This window comes from Ruditapes philippinarum, unplaced genomic scaffold (assembly GCF_026571515.1).
Source record: "Ruditapes philippinarum isolate M1 unplaced genomic scaffold, ASM2657151v2 ctg264_1_1_1_1, whole genome shotgun sequence".
NCBI lineage: Eukaryota > Metazoa > Mollusca > Bivalvia > Venerida > Veneridae > Ruditapes > Ruditapes philippinarum.
In genome coordinates, this window is record NW_026860475.1 from 131,002 (window position 1) to 145,565 (window position 14,564).

Genomic DNA, 14,564 nt, shown 5'->3' on the forward strand with positions numbered 1-14,564 from the left:
CCACCACCACCTGATCATAGTCTGCACTGCTCGCTATTAATTCAATATTAATTATAAAATAATTCTTAAGATTGATGACTGTTTTTGATGAACAAGTCTATTTAATACATTTAACGTTGATAGGGTTAATTATTTAATATACGATATTCAGTAGCATTATTTTTATATACATTTTATTCAGTATTTGAACGAAAAGAATATTATATGTTTTTTGTTCCTTCGATTTTTCTTGAAACATGCTTGAAAACGTGTGTGACATGTGTAGGCTTAAACAAAAGATAAGATATGTTTACATACATATATCCATGTTGTCTAATTCATGTAACAAAAACATGCAACATCTTGGAGGCTATTGATACGAAAAATGGAAATCTTAACCTGAAAACGCACAGATGTTTCTTTTATAATTCGATTAAAGTATCACGTGACTTCAAAAGCTGTGATTTGTATCATTTTTAAATACGTATTTTGGATGCGAGTTGGCGCATTATTTATTTAAGAGCGATGTACCTGCGAATTATTGTTTCCCTGTTGGTGATTGTTCCGTATGGGGGTAAATAATGCAATTGTTTTGTATATTCTAGAAGTAGATCTGGATTATAGGGAATAATTCTAGGACGCATATTGTAAGGCATTTAAGTAATAATTCTTTTACAAGCTTGTACATCGGCATAATTCGATTCGTTTTAGATAGACATTAAAAAAATAAGTTCAGATATTTACATTGGAAATATTAGATAGGTAAGAAACGGAGTTAACCGAGTGTATATGACGTAATACATGTACTAGAAGTAAATATTCTTATCGGCAAGTTTCATATTACATGTACTTTATGTCTTCTTTTTGGGTTCAAATCTTACCAGGGACTTTGGATTATCTCATAATTATTAGGAAGATACCCCACGTGCGGTATGTGGTCCTTCTCTGGTGCCCGCTCGTGTAGCCCGAGGGGCACCTGTGGTCAAGTAAATCTGAGTAGTGCCTCTAGAAAGTTATCACTTTTATACCAACCAAAAATATTTCATTAGAAAATAAATAAATTGAAAACGATCCAAATCGCCAGACAATCCTTGTGGGTTATTTTTTTTCAATCATGTTTATTTTTATTATTGCAAAGTTGGAAGACACGTGAAACGTGAGGATAGCTTGTACTGGTCCAGTATCTATGTGGAGTCATCATCACAGGGACCGTTTGTGATAGCCGGTATTCAACCTGAAGGTGAATTTATAATTCTGGAAAATATCTCGGATGAGAGGGTAAGTATATTTATATATTGGTGATGTTGGTAGTTTTCACTCCAGATCACGGCAGTAAGCAACATTGAATTTACCAGTGCACAGTTCAGTCACCGCATCGTTCCTGGCAGGCCGTCAAGTTAACCAGTAATAACGTGATCAATCACTGCACCGTTCGGGAATCGAGCCCATGTCGCCCGATTCACAGTCAAACGCTCTACCTATTGAGCTTACCGGACGACTTTATAAACCAGTCTAGACCACATAAATCTGTCTAGAAGATTATTATATGGTAGTGAAAATATAAATAATTTCTAGGACAAAATGATAACCTATTTTAGATTACTTAATATGCACGATTTCTCAGTAGTAATTTTGCAATTTTCTTATAACAAATGGTAATTTGTTACAAATACACAAAGTTTCAGCAGACGACTAGTCACAGTTTTGTGTTTTTATTTATCTCGTGCGCACGAGACACTATGTCGTGGCCACGAGATACGAAGTCTTGGGAACGAAATAAATAACCAATCAGATTACACCATTTATATGAATTTTCCTAATTAACTAGACATGTTCTATAGTAACTCGTAACTTAGTAACTCGTGGCCACGACATAGTATCTCGTTCCCACGACTAAATTATCTCGTGCCCATGACTTAGTAACTCGTGGCCACGACATAGTATCTCGTTCCCACGACTTATTTATCTAGTGCCTACGATTTAGTTACTCGTGGCCAAGACATAGTATCTCGTGGCCACGACATAGCATCTCGTGCCCACGATATAGCATCTCATGCCCACGACTTAATTATCTCTTGGCCACGACTTAGTAACTCGTGGCCTCGACATATTATCTCGATACCACGACTTAACTATCTCGTGGCCACGACATAGTATCTCATGCGCACGAGATAAGTGAAAACACAAACATGTCACCTTTATGCCACCGTAGACGACAGTCATGATAATTGTTTCATTATTTTTTTATTTAACAGGAATATCTGAATGGCTGGAAAATACAACAGAAGATTGACGGTCGCCTTCGTGAACCATACATGTTTGAATTTTGTTCCATCGCTCCACATCATAAGAGAAAGGTAATCATTTCCCGATATACATTGTTAACATATTTATGTAGAAATCTCGAAGCTTACTTGATTCACTTCCGTGTCTGTTCCGTTGTCTTAACAGTACATGTGTCATAAATGGAAAACATAATTTTAAAGTAAATTGGTCTATAAAAGTAGATCTGTAATACAATAAATAATGTCTCTAGTATTTAGTAGTAGACATTATAACAAACGAAGAATTATACCTAGTGTGAGATACATGATAGGGTATTTCAGATATTTATATTGCGGATAATAAAATGTTCTAGACCAAAATATTATAATTCATGATATAAATGTAAATTTCACATCACTTCACCGACAAGTTTTTCAAGCAACATTTTATAAGTATATCCAAATGATACATTTCTATTGTTTTTTTTATCAATACTTGAAATAATTACAGAAAATGTTCCCACTATAAACCAATCCACTTTAAAGCTACATGCCTCCAGACGAGCCAAAATATTTCACGAAAATCAAACTTGAGAAAAAGGAACTAAGATTCAAAGAAAAGTAAACATATTCAAAATTCAAGAAATAATTTACATTCATTCTATAATTATGCAAACAGTAACTGATTTTGCAGTACATTGTATATATCACCATATTTCTATTGCGTGACTAACGCAGTATTAGCTATTACTGCATTTTCTGACCTATTTTTGGTAATTTACATGGATTTTAAGTGCCGTTTGCAATTTGTAAATAACTTTCTTTGTTTGCATGACAATATTTTACTTTTAATACATTTTGAAAATTTTCATTTAAAAAATAGCATAAATCTGAAGGCATGCTGCTTTAAACGCCTTTATTCAAATTCAAACATTAAAGTGAAATTATGTCCATGCAGGTGTAAATGGTCAGTAATAAAAATAATAATTTGACATTCTGTCATAAATGTGTTCAATTTTATATTTTACGATGAAAAAAAAATAATAATCCACGTGACCATCAGAAATTTCTATAAATATCTTCAAAATGTGTCATTCGCGCTCAATTCTTGTAAAGAACGTGGCAGTGTAGGAGCACATTTGTCTCGGAGCACATTTGTCTCACGAAGTGTGACCGATGTGTTCGTAAACATTCATATTTGCGACAAATTGGAAATGAGACAGATGTGTTCGACACACAAAAGAAAGGACACTCGAAGCACATTTGTCTCACATTTTTCCATAAAATTCTTAAAAGGTATTAATTATGTCCACCTGTATACCGGCTACCAGCCATTGTTCTGTGTTTTCTGTATTTATAATACCGTTTTAAGGTCATTTCCGGTCAGTCAAAAACTTCCTGCCTCTGCATAGGAGTCCTATATTAAATTAAAGAATTTCCCCGTTCTGCATGTCACAATGAAAATTTCTACAAGTGCAGCATCCAGAACCTAAATACATATGCAGCAAGTCTATTCTAATCGTTATTAATTGTGATACGTTTGTTTTCAATGCTTAAAGTTTTATAAATGATTTATGGCACTAGAAATACTCTAAGCAAAAACAAGGTAGTATCTACGGTGGCATAAAGGGGACATACAATTTTCTAATTTATTACGTGCGTACACGATAGCTTTAACGTGGCCACGCGACACTATTACGTGCGCACGCGATATTTATGACGTGCGCACGCGGATATGTATTCCGGATTTGGACCCTGACCGGGAACCTCGCATGAATAGTTCGACGCCCCGTGTATATATCGAACCTACAGCGGTTAGGGACAAGTGGTTTTTTGAAATCACTCGGCCACGGAGGCCCTTAAATGATCAATGGAAGAAAATAAGAAGACCATTACACACGTTTTTTATTTTAATAAAAAATGTATGTATGTAAAAATTACGGCTTTCAGATCCGCCGTTGAAAAAGCACTTACAACGTGCATGAGTTCCTAAAATAATCCGGGTAATGCCATAATTATAGAATATCGGGCCACTCAGAATCGGGCGAGACGAGACATTCCGATGAGACACGAAGCGAGGCACGATATTGTAACACGAGATCTCGCAATGTCGAAGTATCCCTACCACAAGATTTCAGAAATGAATAGATTTTTACTTCTTTAGATAGAGCAAGTATGAATTTATTAATATTCAAATAATGATTTCTGAGGAAGTTAGATGCTTGTAACCTAAAGAAATTCGCGATAAATGTGAAATAATGCGTCATAAAAGTAGCAAAAAGTAAACAAAGTGGTATTTTGACTTCATTACATTATTCTAAATCACTTCAACTGTACTGCAAAAAAGCAGCAGTTGAAAAAATGTTTCAGGTAATTAGCCAATGAGTAACTTTTTGGAGCTATAAAAATATACCAAAAATACAAAGCTTTTGAGGAATACAAATAAAAGCATTTCTCAGGCATAATGGGCCTTTAAGTGATTTTATGTAGACTATAAATTGAATACTACTTAGCGGTATATGACCTGGAATCAATTTCTTGCCTCGCGTCGACGAACGAGATGCGAAGCGAGACGCGAGATTTCGGCGAGATGCGAAACGAGTCACGATATTGTATCATTCAATATCAACCGATTACGGTGTTCGTTTGGACATAAGTAACATTTTTGTCTCCCTGAACAGCTATGCACAATGGTACAAAGGTGAAATTGAGACGGTACGATGGTACGATGATTAAAACACGATGGCACGATGGTTAAATCACGATGATACGATGACACGATAGAGAAAATAATATCGCGTTTTCATCATCATGCCATCGCAGTTTCATCATATCGTAATGTTTGTAAGTTACAAAAACGAATTGCTAAAATCATTTTACAGCAACCTCAAAGATCTCCGTCAACAAATCTATTCGAAACTCTTAATTGGTTACCGTTCCTTGACAGATGTAAATACCACACGGCGGTGCTTGTTTTTAAAACTTTAAATAACATGGCACCGACGTATATGACAGAACTGATGACTTTATCCGACAACAAAATATATAACTTAAAATCTAGGTCACGGAAAGATATTGTATTAAATGGACAAGACCTAAAACAAATTATATTAAAGACACATTTTCTTATTATGGCATGAACATTTGGAACAATATACCTTTAAATATTCGTAATGTTAATAACCTTAAATGTTTTAAAGAAAAATACAAAGCATATCTTGATGTTCAAATGAATGAATGAGTGAGTGAATGAATGATTGAATAAATATATGAACGAACGAATGAACGAACGAACAAATGATGCAATATACATATATGTTTAAACAAAAATTGTTGAGTGCCTGTCGAAAGTATATGAGTTGTATTATTCTAAAAATTACATATTATACATTCATTTTTCTACCTATGAATGTCCTGTTGTTGTTGTTGTTGTTGTTGTTGTTGTTGTTGTTTTCTTTTTCAGAAGGCCACTTTGGAAATAAGATATATATGATTGTTATTGTATGTTCTTAATGTGTAACCTTCTTTAAATAAAGATATTATTATTATTATTATTATTATTACCATCGTATTTTCACCATCGTAACATCGTCTTTAACCATAGTACTATTACGATTTCACCATCGAACCTTCGTTGTTTCACCATCGTACAATCGTTGTTTCACCATCGTACAGTCGTTGTTTCACGTTCGTACCATTATGTTTTCACCATCGCACCATCGCGTTTTCATCAACGTACCATCGTGCCATCGCGCTGTCACCATTGTACCATCGTGAACGGGATTTAGTGTACGCATTCAGGTTAAGCCAATCAAATACTTGAATTCGAGATATTATGATTAATAGTTCACATTAGGTTTTCATAAAGAAAGCATAAGCAAACCTATTGATGATTACACTTGACATGAGGTAAAACGACGAACCTCGATTCTAAAAAAAGAATTTCTGCCGTGGGAATAATGTGACAAATAATTCATAAAAAATGACATGAGACAAATGTGCTTTCTTGTCCCTTAAAAAACATGAGACAAATGTGCTTTCTTGTCCCTTAAAAAACTTGATCGGAGCACATTTGTCACACAAATGAGTTTTTTGGGGTAGACATTTGAGGTCCCATTTGTCTCATGTGGGACAAATGCGACCGCATTTGTCTTACGTAAGACAAATGTGCTCCGAGACAAATGTGCTCCTACATGGCAGTCTTTCTATAATTTAGGTAGTATCGTATATTGTATCGTTAACATTTTCATTATCAATTACTGGTCACTTACCATTATAATTACAAATCTATTGACTATTGAAATATTTTACTAATTCAACCCGTCTTGACAATGAGAAACTGAATATATTGTCACTTTATGTTAAAGTGTGGCTTTAAAAAAAACAAATGTTAAGTTCCATGTGGTCACTGTTAAGAGGTTTTGAATAAAAACCATAAGCTTAAATGTCTTGACCAAACCATTTAGAAACTGGAAGCCATTATATTAATCCACAGTTACAATATATGAAACCATACCGTCAGTGTATGAAATCAAGGTAGCAATATATAATTTTATTTTCTCAATATGATACGAATTCTTCAATATATTGTACCAAAGTAGTCATTTATGGAACTAGATATCCTTATATGAAACCAAATTATTAATATATTAATTCATTTGACAATATATGAAACCAATTTATCAATGTATGGAACCGAAGTAGGAATATATAAGTTGATTATCACATTATATGATACCAATTCTTCAATATATGGTACCAAAGTAGCCATACATGGAATCAGATGTACTACTGTTGTTTAAAATAAACGAGGCACAAAGTTGGTGACATTGCTTTTCTGACTGAGTTGAAGATATCAAATGTACGAATCCATTTTGATATTGATGAAGTTTCTCACAGATAGTTTCTTAACAAATTTCCTAAAACCAAGATGGTATTGTTTACAATTGCTACTGCTACTATGGACCTCTTTAAAAATAATGCTTTTTGTTTTCCTTATTGTATATATATTCACTGAAAAACAATTCCATGGCATTTCGTTGTATTGGGGGTTAATTTTGAAAATGTAGAAGGATATGAACTTTTCAACACGGTGAATTTCAGATCGTTGCTAACAAATGGTCCGAAAATGCTACAGCAACTGATTTTGTTGCCACTGATGTATACACGTGGGGAACCGGAAGTGAAGTCAAAACATACCTCTATGATAAAGATGATGACGTAAGTTACCTCTACAATTATTTTCATATAATTCAATATAAAATTGTGTTTTTAAATAGCACAAATTTACTGTAACTTTAATTCAAGATTCAGATGTATTTAAGTTTAATATAGTATGTTCTTTGAATCTGATTTTTTTTTTCAAAAAGAGTCATATATGAAACAAAGCCACATTGAAATGAAGATTAACATTCTCTTTAGGATAATTTAAAATATTGTTCTTTTGAATTTAAAATTTGCTTAACAATATTAAAACACGTATGTCTTGTTGCAATAACTCTTGATTTCACGTCAGTACGGATAGGAATTAACCCGGTCAACTTTATAGAGCCATTTTATATTAATTAACGATGATTCTATCAAACACACCTTTCGTACAAATTAAAGTCTATCATAATATTCTAATTCCATTCTTATAACATGGTATTTATTTATTTATTTATTTATTTATTTATTTATTTATTTATTTATTTATTTATTTATTTATTATTTCAGCTGAAGGCTAGTCATATTGTTGGCACGGCAACATCGTGAGTCACATTCAACACAGTGTTGGTTTTTATTTAGTTAAAAAAGACAGGAAATAAATACTTACGAACATTGCAAGAATGACTACTTGTGTAATCTTATTTCATATATTAAATTCTAATTAAATAAATTTATGTACCTAATACACGTTTTGTTCTTTGCTTATAACCTCCACTGGCCCCTCACCGCTGTGGGTTCGAATCCCGACAGGGACTTTGGATTCTTTCATGTGAGGAAGCTATCCAGCTAGCTTACGGAACGTCAGTGCTTCTACTCAGGTGCCCGTTCGTGCCTGAAATAATGCACGGAGGGGCACTTGAGGTCTTCATCCACCAGTAAAGCTGGAACGTCGCCAAATGACCTATACTGTGTCGATGTGACAAACAAACAAACTTATAACCTCCGTCTCACTCTTGGAAACATAAATTTTGTTATTTACTATGTTTTATTACAGTATTGTAGAATAACGTAAAATTGAATAAATTCATGAAAAGATATTTACCGTAGTAGATACCCCCCCCCCCCCCAAAAAAAAATCCAACCACCGTCCCATCCACTAGCATTGTCTAAGGGGCGTAACCTTTGCTTCCAATAATGCATTTCATTCATTCATTACTCCCCTTTGACCATGTTCAGCAAAGCTCAAAAACGCGTTCTATTAAAATAATATAATGTTTAAATAATGCTCAAGGCCAATTAATTGAGATATTTATCTTTTATTTGCATTTCTAAACGTACTAGTTTAAAAATCCTAGGGCATGGAAGGTCTCAGTGTTTGTAAATTCACTTTCACATTATATCCTTAAAAATTAGGGATAACTTAGGTTTTCTCTGAACCACTGTTTATTGGAGTTACATCCCTTTAGTTGCCGAATGGAATGCTGTACACTTCATTTCTTTTTTTTGTCTTTATATAAGAGTTTATATCCGTCTTTAAAGGAAAGGAATGGCTTTTGTATGTAATGCACGAACCACGCGAGTGCTTCCAAATATGTGCTTAAGTATGTCATAATAATTTCTAAATAAAATAAACTAGTCTTAGGTTTCTGGTTTGGCACCGCCTAGAATTGAACAAACCAACAATCACAGTCTGCAACAAATTATCAAACTATAAGAGGTGTTGAAAGGGTGACATTGTCGTTGTCTTACTCTCAATCAAAAGATCGTGGGTTCGATCTATTCTGGGGCCACGACCATGCCTCATAATATGTATTTACAAGAGTTCTTCGATTAGTTTTAGGGAATAAAATTTCTTCACCATTTCACAAAAAAAATTTCGGGCAGCAGCCACGATTTTCTAGTTATGAAGCCTAAAACTAATGCAGTCAAAAGTTTTCGTTTTTGCAATCGTAATATAAAGCACCTTCAAGAAATTGTACTTTTTTTCAAAAGCAAGAGACACTGAGGGCTAAATGATTTTTTTCTTTTCTTTTGATTTGACTTTATTTGGTTCGATTAATTTGATTTTCGTTTCGGTCCATTCGTTCGTTTGATTCCCTGTTTTTTATATTACGTGAAATATTCTTATTCCTTATAATGTACTAGTACAACTTGTACCTTAATTTGCATCTAATATATCCGTAAATAATTTGTTTCTTGGCTTTTACAATTCATGTAATATACAAAATTCAAAGTTATAAGTAAAAAAAAATCGGGTAAAAATAGTGCTTTAAGTAAACATGTAAAAAGAAGTCGCCATTATTTCTTCATTATCCATAGAACCTTTAAAGAAACTGTTAAATATGACATAAACTGTCCAACTTACTGTCTAAACATCCATTTTATTCTAACTTCAAAGCATTCCTCCCCCACTAAAAACCTTTCTACAGACGGACCATCAATTTAACTTTTTTTCCAAGAAAATAAAAAATAGAAAGAAAAACAAAATTTAAGTTAAAAGAGTTCGTTTGAAATATGATTTCGTAAAGTCACGACACCCTGTTGCGTAAAGTGACACAACTTGTTAATAAAACGAAATAATTAAAGCAGCTGCGAGTTAGGAGCACGCTATGAATGATGTTATCATTTTGATCTTTCTTATCATGGTCTACAGTTGATAGAACGATACGAGCGATTCAGCTGATAAGCCCATAAACTGGCGGTGTTGTACTGAAGTGGTACCTCTTCACGGAGCTCTGGGACTTCCCTGTGATCCTTATCTTTTCAATGAAGGTGCAAAACATTTCTTTTTTTTAATTCTATTTTTGTAAAATAATTTAAAATTACACTTAGATAAAAAAAAATGTTCAACGAAGAAAGCGTTTTTTTACATACTTTTCTCATGTACCATAAATTTTGTGATTAAAAAAGGAGATTTGGAAAGAGTGTGTGTTATTGTTACCATACCACTGAATTTTCATAAATTTCTCAAACAAAATGCCAGCGGTATTTTAAAGGAACCGTTATTAGTGCAAATTTCGGGGAAAAACTGTATATAAATAATGAGTACCACACAGTAACAAGTACACTGACCATAAAAAGTAGGAAGCAAAATTGTTTTCATTTTCAAATTATTTCATGTGCATATTAAAATAATGCAAATGGGGGGGTTAAAGACAAACGAACATGAAAAGTACATTGTATTGGTTATAAAATACTTCCTAGTTATGAAATATTCTCATTTCTTTAACAATTTTCCGTTTTCTCTCAGTTGTCATAATAAGTAAAAGTGTTTGTTGTTGTTGTTGTTTTTCATATACATTTTATATGATTTAAGTAATTCGGCTGATATAAGAGACGGCAAAGAAAAAAAATGTACACTTAAATGTTCAATATACGTAGATATATAAGAAACAAAACAAAATATTCTAACCGAAGTTGTTCAAGTTGTAATTTGACGTGCTTATGAATATAGCTTATGCGGGTTTCCTTTATTATTTCAGGTTGATTGTTGTTATTGTTGTTTGTTGTTTTTCTTTATAACCGTAAATCTAGTCTGATGAAACAGAACAATATGTCACATACATTGTGATTACAGCGGAACTGTCTATTATGCAGTCTTGAATGTGTCCCGGACAGGTGTACGTACAGACCGACAGGCACACATACATTTCTAGTAACGTGTTATGCATTTTGTATATATATGTAATTTTTGTAACTCATCATCTCAGAGCTAAGTAAAGTTATTCAGATTATGATATGCAACAGTTTGTCAAATGTCAATAAAAAAATTCAAATTGTTCCTGCTGTCTGTCAACATTATATGTAATCATTTCAAAAGAATTGAATAAACAAAGCATATACAGACAAGAGTAATGGTTGTACGATTTGTGACTAATTCTTGTTATTACCAAGACCAACCATCCGACGAAAATCAAACTCACATCTTACACTTTACCAAGTCCAAACCCATGAAATTTATGTGCAGGATGTCGGCAAGACGACTGGTGTCCCGATACACAACAAAAACTTTGGATCATCACAGATTTTATACAAGATACAAAATGTATTATTTAGAAACGCTCAGGTCCCGTTCCGATGTGTTTACTTTAATGTTGACGTCTTGTTTGGAATTTTTTAAGATAAAGCGATTAAGCTTGGAGTTAAATGTGCTAAGACGAATGCCTTTTCAAGTGGGCTGTTGAAAGGTTAAATGCACGCGGAAAACACCGGTGGTCCGTGGCTTTATGGGACATTATATTGTAATGTTATATAAAAAAAGATATTATACTTACATATGTTTTAATAGTGATAAAAATGAAAAATCTTATGTTTTAATGTTTTCATTTTAAAATAACTAACATAAATATTTCAACTTGTGTGCGTTTTCAACTTTTTGTGTTAAACATTGGAATCAGGGTGTTGACGGTGTTCTTTTTAATAAAGATGCAAATTTAATAAATATGTTTTATGATTTTCATTTGTATTTATGTTAAAAAGAACTTAAGATCAACTGGGGCACTTAAAACTGGAAATTATATGTTAAAAGATAAGAAATATATATTTCTTTACCCGATCTGAATCAAAGACGTTTAAACGCTTTTTCATTTAAAGGGCAACTTTGCAGAATTAAACTATTTTTTCCACTCTGATCAAAAAACGGATTAGCGAGGGATTGATCTAAATTTTTGAAATCAATTTATTGACCCAGGCCTTCACTAAATGGTGAACAGATCTTGCAAGAAAAAATCCAGTTGTACTCTTCATTTTTAAAAATATATTTTTTTTATATTTCAATTATCTTTTGAAATATTCTTATATAATTTATCAACAGTAAAATTGTATTGTTTCTATAATCTTATGGTCGGTTTTTGAAAAGGTTATCTGTTATTTAACACACATAAATATTAAAACAATATTAAACAAAATAAAATGTTCTGTAACAAAATAGTAATAAGTGTAATCGTCATTTGCTTTTATGGCTTTCATATAAACCAATTTTGAAGCATTCTTTTTTTAACTGAAACTTGTTTCATGCTTTTATTATATGTAAATTGTATGTCCAATATACTTGTAGAGGCCAGAGCATGAATTATACGTTCCTTGTGAGACCGAGATAATATTATATTGTATCATATTGTACATTTTATTGTATTGTATTGTGCTGTGTATTGTATTGTATTGTATTGTATTGTATTGTACATTATATTGTGTTGTGTATTGTATTGTATTGTATTGTATTGCATTGCATTGTGTTGTATTGTACATTGTATTGTATTGTACATTGTATTGTATTGAATTGTATTGTACATTGTATTGTATTGTATTGTATTGTATTGTATTGTATTGTATTGTATTGAATTGCATTGTATTGAGCATAGTTTATGAAAGATATTCTTGTTTGGTTTATCCATATGTAATCAGAACTCTAAAGAATTGATTATTTTCGGAAATAAGGTTTGATTTAGACATGAAATTCTTAAAAATTTTAGAAAAAAAATAATAAAAAAAACAACCACTTAAGATATTTGATAATAAAAATTATTGGATTATGTACTTTTGTATTGTTTCACATAATAGAGTCAGTTTTACAGACTATACAGTGATATTTCGTGAAGCTATTATATAGCACGTGTAACTGAATATTCTAAAAGTAAAAGGACTCTACAGTCATTTGGTTTAAACATTATCTATTTCAAAATTATTACATATAAATTACAATCAGGATTTAGTTGAAATGTTAGAACTTTCTCTCTCTGTCCATTAATCTTAGTCAAAAATAAATGCCTTGACACCTTTCACATTCAAACGATTAGACATTTTTGTTGTTGTTGTTGTTTTTTTAATGAAAATCTTTATTACTAATGAAATTAGTACTAAGTATAACGTGTTTTAAGTAAACTTACATAGATTTAGATATAATGCACCTTTCTATTCAAATAAAATTAGAATTCAAATTTAGATTTATACTATTTCCGGAAGTGACACTACGTGGACTTTAATTTCAAGTAAGGGATAAAACGGCAATAAGATCTCATATAAAATAAAACTATCTTACAGACTAATTTGTAAGAAAACTATCAAACGTCGAATATAACTTCACGCTCAATTCATTCGTTCAACATGATAGCGTTTTGTGACGTAATCTAGCGCGTGCAATGGCGTAACAATATGGCGCCGGGGAATAAACGCGTTCATGTTAGTTGAAACGAGGCTACATGAAAGAAATGATTGCATGCTTGAAATGAAAATGTAATGAGAATTCATTGAGTGCTGAAAGTTAGTGAAAAGACGCTCATTCCCTTGCGTTTAATAATCTTATTTTAAATATTTCAAATTACGTCATTTTATAACCTAGATTGATATTTACATCACTTCCGTTTCAAATTCTGTAGTTTTCTGAACATAGGCCCCTAAATGGAAGGTCTATATACTATCAACACATTTATTCTTATGATCATTTATGCTTGCTTTTTCCTCCTAAATGCATATGATATTCATTCAGATTGTAATGTTTAAAAAATGTCTTACTCTGGTCAAACTATAATTGTACAAAGGGTATAGCGTGTTCCTCACTTTATATCTTTGTTTCAAACTTATTTTATTCACGAACTATTTTTTTTAAAGATATAGATTTCTACTATGCTCATCCTTGACTAAGATATCTAATCACAGAAATGTATTGAAATCTATGAAATTCCTACTGTATAATAATATATTAGATAGCTGCATTCCCTATTACAGGTCAAGTAAAGTTGGTCATTCCTTAAATAAAAACTGCCAGTTTTTTAAATGACACTATATATTCATATTTTGACCACATATTATGTGTTGAATTTTAAACACAACATATCTACTATGTGTAAAGGCAAAACATGTTTATTTTATTTATACAAAGATTCTGTGTAGCAAGTATCAATATTTCCAAATATCAAATTTGAGCATAGTATATCTTTAATTTTTGACCGAATTATTCCTAATAAAAACAGTATGGTATTCTGACACCCAGTGCTTTCGTTTTAGAAACATGGTTCAAATCTACTTGTTCTCTAAACACAAGTCAAAGGGTTCAGACAACTAGTGCATCATTTCTTGGTGCGTGTGGTCACCCACTGTCCTTTTCAACAATGAATAACGTTATGTTAATTAGCCCTGAAATTTCAAGTTTTTATCCCAGTTAATCGCTACAAAATA

The 14,564-nt window shown here is 32.2% G+C and overlaps 1 protein-coding gene across 1 annotated transcript; it reads left to right on the forward strand.

The window, feature by feature from the left end:
* The first annotated feature begins 390 nt into the window (after positions 1-390).
* On the forward strand, positions 391-8,134 carry LOC132760226 (intermediate filament protein ifa-4-like). Its single transcript, XM_060752161.1, has 5 exons — positions 391-553; positions 1,118-1,257; positions 2,235-2,336; positions 7,347-7,463; positions 7,959-8,134. Exons 1-5 carry the CDS (start codon positions 505-507, stop codon positions 7,995-7,997), a joined length of 447 nt encoding a protein of 148 aa, XP_060608144.1. The 5' UTR covers positions 391-504; the 3' UTR covers positions 7,998-8,134.
* Positions 8,135-14,564: the final 6,430 nt, after the last annotated feature.